The sequence below is a fragment of the Gossypium hirsutum genome, chromosome D10 (genome assembly GCF_007990345.1).
Source record: "Gossypium hirsutum isolate 1008001.06 chromosome D10, Gossypium_hirsutum_v2.1, whole genome shotgun sequence".
In the NCBI taxonomy this organism is placed as follows: domain Eukaryota; kingdom Viridiplantae; phylum Streptophyta; class Magnoliopsida; order Malvales; family Malvaceae; genus Gossypium; species Gossypium hirsutum.
Window position 1 is genome coordinate 55,566,347 of NC_053446.1, and position 8,616 is coordinate 55,574,962.

General features: G+C 31.8%; 1 protein-coding gene across 1 annotated transcript; it reads right to left on the reverse strand.

Annotated features, from left to right (window-relative positions):
- Positions 1-817: 817 nt before the first annotated feature.
- LOC107915962 (annexin-like protein RJ4) lies at positions 818-2,695 on the reverse strand. The gene is made up of 6 exons (XM_016845137.2): positions 2,538-2,695; positions 2,268-2,413; positions 1,970-2,188; positions 1,471-1,683; positions 1,314-1,403; positions 818-1,235 (listed from the first exon to the last, which is right to left on the reverse strand). The coding sequence occupies exons 1-6, from the start codon at positions 2,608-2,610 to the stop codon at positions 1,032-1,034; spliced, it is 945 nt and encodes a 314-aa protein (XP_016700626.1). The 5' UTR covers positions 2,611-2,695; the 3' UTR covers positions 818-1,031.
- Between the last annotated feature and the right edge of the window lie 5,921 nt (positions 2,696-8,616).

Sequence of the window (8,616 nt, forward strand, 5' to 3'; positions counted from 1 at the left end):
ATTTCTTTAAAATTTTCGCTTTAAATTTAGCTACATATGATTTGACGTGTTATTTAATGGTTAAAATTAATAATTTTAATAATGAAAAGACGTAATTGATATAACATTATAGTTTAGGATGTAATTAAAATGTTTTGAAGTTTAAAGACCAATATAAAATGAAGGTCATAGTTTGAGATGTCTAGTGTAATTAACTCCAAATATCAACATAAAAAAATTATGTTTGCTTTAATTTTTTTTTTCAATTTTGATTTTATCTAATTTTTTATTTTTTAAATTTTGAGGGTTGAAACTTATTTCAAGAGACTTCAAGTACAATTGAATTCCATTCTAAAGTTAAAGTTCGACTTGAGATATAAATTGAATTATTAGAGTTTATTCGATTCAATTCATTTAATCTCATTTGCTTAATGAAATTGAATTTGATTTTTATATTTTGATTTTGCACTCAATTATTTATTTTAGAGTTTGAAAAGAGATTTTGTAATGTTTAAAAGTTTTTTTTAAAAGAATTTCATACATAAAATTGTACAAAATTAACATACGAAAGTTCATGTGCAATTTTGATATTTATCCAAAAATTTTAATATATAAAGCGAGAAAAAACAAGACGTAAATGTTGAAATTCAAACTTGAAATTTATTAAATGTAATTATTTTAAGAATTTATGATTTTTTTAACAATATTATTTTAAGTTCTTATCATATTTACTCTTTTTTAATAAAATACCTAGATTATCCATAACCCCTTCCCAACCTATAAATAAGAGGATAATGCACTTCATCGCATTCAAACCCACATATGCCTACACCAATCGAGCCTATGAAATTTAGATATGGATATTAAAAATCAACAGGCCATTAGAACATCGTTTAGGAACATTAAAACCAGACGAAATGAAAATATTGTCACACCAGATAGAACCTTAAACAGAGATGAACATGATAGAGACTCGAATAAATGATAAAACCAACTCCACTTATTTAAAGAGAAAAAAAAAGGCACCTGCAAATGCCCAAATAAAGATCATTTCAAACTTCATTCCCCAACAGAGTAAGAAGCATGTCCTTGTAATCCCCTGAGGTCTCTTTATCAACAGCGTTATCAAGAGGCACGTTGTTTCTTTTATGATAAAGCTCTTTGATTTCTTTCAGGTCCTTTTCCGCCCTCGTAACAATCACTCTCGTAAGAGCGTCCTCATCGGTTCCGATCCCCTCGATCGATCTGCGCAAAACCTACGGCACACAAAGCCAATTTTGAGTTCATATATACGAATACCATTTGTTGTATTGGGATCACAAGACTTATTATACCTTTTCGAAGTACTTTTTCGGGTCCTTGAGGCATCGAACTGCCATACGTAGCATGGCTATGTATTCGTCACTCGAGTCCTTTGGCAAGTTCTGGAGAAACAAGGTAGGTTAATTAATAGCTTGTTGTTTTGAAGGTAATGGTTGGAAGCTTTGGTACCTTGGTAATGGAAGTGCCTTCTTGTTCTCTGTAACAATTGAAAGTGGCCTGGAGTTGCGCTATGCTCCTTGTACTAAGGATCCTAATAACATCCTCATTGCCGAATTTCTTGTCTTTGATAGCTTCATGGAGTTTTTTGGCTTCGGATTTTGCTAGTGTGGTATTTATTTCTTCCCCATAGTATCTAAATGCACTCACCAACGCAACTAAGAGCTGTAAACAACCACCAAAACTTTCAGTAATTAATTCTGTTCATCTTTACCCGAGCTCGGAGCTATTTCGATCTGTCTATAATAATTAGAATATCTGAATCCTTAATATCAAATCCATAAAAATGATCAAATGACCACAAATATCTGAATCTACACTATCCATTATCATCTCCGACCACTTAAATATGTCGGACCTCCGATGGACATCAACAACTTGTTCCCTAAGGTTTCATCAAATCATAAAAAGAAGAGAAAGAGATAACATAATAACCGATAAAAGAAGATACCCTTCGGGTTTCCCCCTTGGTATGATAGGCAACTTCTTCCTCGAGGGAACGCTTGTATCGAGCGTGATAGGCTCTTCTTATAGCCAACAGCTCCTCGGGGTTTTTGGTGCACGAAATTTCAACGATCACATGGTGTTTATTGCCTGATTTCTTTAACTCCACATTAGCTAACACTGCATCCCGATCTGGTGGATCCAATATCCAACGATACACTGCTTTCTGTATTTAATTCAAAACAATCACATCAAACATATATAATACAATATATAAAGACGGCAATGATGGTGCCATTGGTAACCTCAAAGTGACCAGAAAGCTCTGATTCGAGACGCTTGATGAGATCTTCCTGGTAAATCTCTTCATAAACATGCCTGATTTGCCTTCTTTGAGCTGCGTTTCTACGACCCAACACTGCAATTATTGCCTTCTCATCTGTGCCCCATCCTATCAAATATAACAAAAATGATTCATTATATATAATCTGCCTTTGAATTATTACAAAAACCCAGATTTATTCATTGATTAAAGGAGAAAGATGTGTTAGAAAATCATCAATTGTATATACAACCTTGGCAAGCCTTCCGAAGAGCTTCCGCATCTTCCTTAACTGAAACCTGTTTAGGAGCAGAAACGGTGGCCATTTTTTTTCCCTTTTTAATCCTCAACCTCTCTAGATTATCAACGATTTGCAAGAGACTTACCTGAGATTGTTATTTATAGTACTAAGTTTTCAAGTTAGTGTCTACCCGAACTCTAAAATGACATGTGGGATATAAATAAGTTCAATTTTTTTATACAACATCTAAAGTGGGAACGAGTAACATGAGTAATTGAAATTTATATATATATATTATTACCTTATAATTATTCCTACTACTATTATCGACCTTGATTATAACATAACTAAAGCTTTAATCAGCATTACTATCTAACGAAATATGTTGGCCCAGGTCTAGGAATTTGTTATAAGGTAACGCATATCTCAATTTTAATGCATGGTTATGATCTTTCCATTTATGGCAACTTATATACATACCCTGGTAAGGCATGATTTTTCTTAGGATTAATCTATTGTAACATATGCTTTCCTTTCAAAGAATAATGATAATTTTCATTTATGTTATTTATTTTAAAGCATTTGTATCCAATGTATGGCGGAATATAATAATATATAATATATTTTTTAAATTATAAAAAATTAAATGAACCTTTTTTTTAATAAAGATTTAAGATGAATTTCAAATTAAATATACATGCGGAGTTAAGGGGCAAGTAGGCCTTGCCCTTAAAATTAAAAATTTTCTATTTGAACTCTTTATAATTTATAAAATTTTAAATTAATAATACCCCTGAAATTGTACACTGGCGCCACCATTAATCCAATGGAACATTGATATTATTATCAGTGAGAGTAATAATCCCTTGCAAAACATGACTAGACTTAATTTGAAGTGGTGTAAAACTATCCTTCTCAACTTTGAAAGGGATTTTTTTTTAAAATAATCTTTGTTGACACCATTTTTTTGTGAAAACGGGGTCAACTTGGATTTTGAAAACGAAAACGAATACGGGAGTCGCCACCAATCCTTTTTGATAAGGTGTGATCGGATCACCTTGAAAAGTGGTTATTTTTAATAAAAGATTTAATTTTATTAGAACAACGATTTTAGTCCATGAAATTCAGAAAAACGGGTTCGGGAGTTGGTTACGTACAAGGAAGGATTAGCACCCTCGTAACGCCCAAAAATTGGTACCTAGTTGATTAGTTAATTTCTTAATGGCGAAAATTGAAAACTTTAAAGAATTTTAAGAATACGATCCTAAAAACTTTCGAACAATATGGGTTGGAATTTAAGATTCTCTTGTTCCGAAAGAATATCACATCCAGCACATTAGGATACGATATTTTAAACTCTCGAAACCAAGATCACCTTATGGTTTCCAAAACCCATACTTTGAAACTTTAAGAGGGTATTTGGCTAAACGAGAAATCAAAACCCAGCACATTAGGGCACGCTTTTTCGAATTTCCAAATACAAAATACTGCCTTTACTATTTTTAGAAAAATCCACATCTTGAGAAATCAACGTGTCATATCAAATGCGTTAGGACACAACATATTGAATTCCTGATAATGAGCTTTTTATTTATGTTTTGATTAAAGAGTATTCTCGATTATTTAGATTCAATGAAAAAAATTAGAACCCAATACGTTAGGGCTCAATCCTCTCGAAGATCCTAAATACCGAGCATTACCTTTATTTTCGAAATTTTATTTTTTTGAATCTGGATAAAAATTGATGTAATGGAGTAACAATTGTGATAATGTAAATATAAATAGCATGAGCAACTGAGCAAAAACAAAAAATAACGGAAAGATAAATAAAAAAACAAATCAATCTTGTATACACAATATCAAGTAAATAAACAGATAAAAACTAAAGCATAAAAAAAATAATAACGGACAAGCAAATAAATAAATAAACGAAGAAAATGAATAAAAGTATAACAATATAAAAGATGTATATATGTAGGTATATATATGAATCATAAAATAAAAAGAATATATATACAAAATACATATTTTAAAAGTATAAAGAATATGTAAGTATATATACATATATTTGTGAAAATAAAATACATATATAGACATGTATATAGATATATATAAATTATGAAATAAAAATGTATATAGGTACATATATGTATATGTAGATAAATTAAAAAAATATGCATATGTATATATATAAACACATGTATACATGTATATATAATAATTAATAATAACAGTAATAATATCAAATTATTAAGAAAATAATAATAATAACAGAAGTGTAATAGCCAATTTAGGATGGCCCGATATGGATAATTTAAAAACCAAATATAAACCAAACAAAAAATTAATAACAGTCCAAAAATAGTCCATTTACGTTGGCCTAGAATATTAAACCCAAATGGCCCAATTGTACTTAGCCTCTTTTACCTAGCCCACTAGCTTGAATATCCAATAACCCAAATTGGCCTAAAAAACCAACACAGAAACAAAAGCTGGAAACCCTAATGGCTGATGCGCCGCTATTGAACCACGCCCCGTGCACATACCACCATCACCACGCGCCTCCAGCTGGCCTCCGCACCGTGCCACGTCATCATACGGCCTCCGTATACCAGCAGAAAACCAACAACACACAAAGAAGAAGAAAAAAAAAGAGAAAACAACAAAAAATAGCGAAAAAATGACAGATTTTGTATTTTTCCTTCTTTTTATTATTTTGTATTTTTCGGTATATAAACCGATGGCAAATAGAACAGAAAAGGGGGGGAGAGGAACGAATGTAAGAAAGCAGAGAGATTGAATGTAAAAAAAAAAAGCATTCAAAGAAATCAAAAACACAAAAACAACAGTTTCAAAAGGTGATTGGCCTTCGCATTCTTATTTCATTTTTCATTTTTTTCTTCTGTTTTTTTTCGTATCGGCGCTTATCTCTTTCAGTAAGAAGAGTGAAAACGAAAGGAAAAGGGCTTAGAACTCGTACCTGGGGTTGGTGCGTCGCCGAATCCCTCCTCCATTCGGATTGGAGTTGAATGGATGGGGGGCTTTCGATTTTTGGATGCGGCGCAAAAAGGATGATTTTAGGGTTACTTAGGTTTAGTTTTTTTTTTAGTTTAATTCAGATTATTGAAACGACACCGTTTGGGCCTTGCTTCAATGGCACCAAAACGGTGCCGTATTGAGCCATAACCCAATGACCCGATCCGATTGTAGCTTGACCCGCATGTTTTGGGAGGGGAGGGTTATTTGCGCTCCAGGTCCTCCTTGTTTGTGTTTGGTTTCAATCTAGTTTATGTTGCTTCTTTAAATCGGGCTGCATAATTTGTCACTGACTCCATTTTAGTCCATTTGCAATGCTACGTTTTACTGGGTAAGGAATATTTCCTATTTTAGTCCCTATATTATTCGCGCTTTGTAATTTGGTCTTTTCCCTTTTATTTATTTCAGATTTACTCCTAAATTTCTGTTCTAATTCCAAATTAGCCCATGGTTTTATTAATTAGTTTAATATTAATTTATTATTATTTGTTATTGTTATTGACATTATTGTTATATTTGGTTACATTTTCGGTTACTTATTTTTTTACATATATATATTACTTTATTATGCACTATTATTTTAAATTCTTTTATCTTATTATTATCATACATTATTATTTTAACTTTGTGATGAATTATTCTTTCTTTATTAATCCAATGTATAATATTTTTAATAACTTTTATTTTATAATATACTTTTAAAAACCCTTTTTTATATATTCTATTTATTTCAAATTCTTTATATATATATATATATTATGTATATATTATCATCTTTATTATTATTATTTTCTCTCATGTATTACTTATTTAAATTAATATATGTATATAATTTTATGTATTTTGATATAATATTTATTTTTAAATTTATTGGGATACTATTATTTTATGAAGTATTTGTTTTTAACTATATTTTTTATTTATTTCAAACTTTCATGTATATATATTATTTTAAAATTATTTTAATATATAATTTCCCTTCTTTCATATTGCTTTTTTTGTTATTTAAGAACTTGTTACATTTTATTTAATTCGCTTGTTACTTTTTTTAAGATTAACTTTTTAATTCATTTTACTTGCTAATAAGGATGTTAGTATATGCATAGTGTAGGGTATAAAATTGTTGCTCTTACGTATATGATATTGTTTATTCGTATATATCGAATCTTTGTTATTCATTAATGTATGCTTTAGTTTACAAATTATCATTCCGCGTTGTACATTATTATTCAATCGTTTTTTATTTATTTATTCAAAAGATTACAAATGTCAAAGTTATTTCATACAAAAGTTTTCAAAAATAACGCAATACTCGGCATTTGGGATCTTCGAAAAGATTGAGCCCTAACGTATTGGGTTCTAATTTTCCTCGTTGAATCTAAATAATCGAGGATATGCTTTAATCAAAAACATAAAAACTCATTCTCGGGAATTTGATACGTCGTGCCCTAATGTATTGGATATGACATGTCGTTTTCTCAAAATGAAGATCTATAAAAAATAATAATGGCAGTATTCAATGCTCAGAATTTTGAGAAATTGTGCCCTAACGTATTGGGCTTCGATTTTTCATCTTAAACTTCACCACACGAGTTTTGAAAATCAAAAGATAAGCTTAATCTCGAGGACTAAAAATGCCGTGCCCTAATGTATTGGGTGTGACATTTTATTACTCTGAGACAAGGAGGTCTTTAGCATCCGCATCGATTTATCCAAACATCTTTTATAAAATTAACATTAATAAAGAAGGAAGGATCGTATTTTAAAATCTTTTCAAATTCCCGACACTAAGAGATTAAACAATCAATTTGGTACCAATTTTGGGCGTTACGAGGGTGCTAACCCTTCCTCGTGCGTAACCGACTCCCGAACCTGTTTTCTCAAATTTCGCTGGCCAAAATCGTTTTCAAGGTGATCCGATCACACCTCAATAAAAGATCGGTGGCGACTCCCAGAATTTTCATTTTTTAAAAGTCGATTTCTGTTTTTCAAATTTAAAAATGGTTTCGACAAGAAGGACTAAATTAAACTTTGTAACAAGATTCGAGGTTTAAATCTATAAATAAATGAAAAAGGAAAGACTACATTGAACACGCGAATAACATAGAGGGACTAGAAGGGCAATTTTCCCTTCTCCTTTAAAACGGTGTCGTTCGTATAGGACTAAATTGAAATCCAAAATAAACTAAAGGGTAAATTTAAAAATATAAAAAAACTGATTGCGAAAACATCAAAAAGCGGAGGGGCTAAAAGCACAATTTACCCCTCCGCATAAAAAAACACGCGGATCCCCCTGGAACGGGTCAGGTCGATCCGATCCATGACAAAACGACGACATTTGGGCATTTTGGAGTTGGGCCAAAATGGCGCCGTATCATGCGCCTATATAAGCCAAAAATTTTCTAAAAAATTTCATTTTCTTCCCCCCTTTCAAAAAAAAATAAAAAATGCTCTCTATTCTCCCCTTCTTCTCCGGCCAAGGGCCCAGCCGTTGGCCACCTCACTGACCGACGGTCACCGGCGCCGGCGCCGCCGCACACGGCGGCGGGAAGTTGAAAAGTTTCCCCTTTTTTTGCCGAATCGTCTCTCAACCACCTCGAGTACTCCGGCGTCGTCAAAAAGGTAAAAAAACTCATCCCTTTCTTTTTTTTGTTATTTTGTATATATATTTTTTAAAATAAAAATATATAGAGTAAAAAGAAGTAAAAATAAAAAGAACCCCTTAGATCGAAATCGGTAACCACCTTTTTTCTGTTTTTATTTCTTTTTCTTCAAAATTTCGTAGGGAGTTACAAAAAACAAAAGCTACCCCCTGTTTACATATTTTCTATGGCTTTTATAGCCATTTTACAAAGTTTTTTTTTATTATTTGTTGTCATTTCTTTGCAGGTTGGTGCGAGTGGAGTCAGTAGCCGATAGTGACAGAGGGTAGGTGGCTGCTGAAGGTGGCGGCAGCAGAGGAAGAAGACCCTAGGTGCGGCGCACCTAGGGTTAGGTTTTTTCTCTTTTTTTGTTTTTGCTGAAGATGGGTTTGGGCTTTTAGATTTTGGGCTTA

Coding starts and splice junctions, on each gene's coding strand:
- LOC107915962 (XM_016845137.2), bottom strand. CDS start 2,610: ATGGCCACCGTTTCTGCTCCTAAACAGGTTTCAGTTAAGGAAGATGCG. Junction 1,684..1,969: donor CCAAGGGGGAAACCCGAAGG/GTATCTTCTTTT, acceptor GGTTGTTTACAG/CTCTTAGTTGCGTTGGTGAG. Junction 1,404..1,470: donor AAGGCACTTCCATTACCAAG/GTACCAAAGCTT, acceptor TTGTTTCTCCAG/AACTTGCCAAAGGACTCGAG.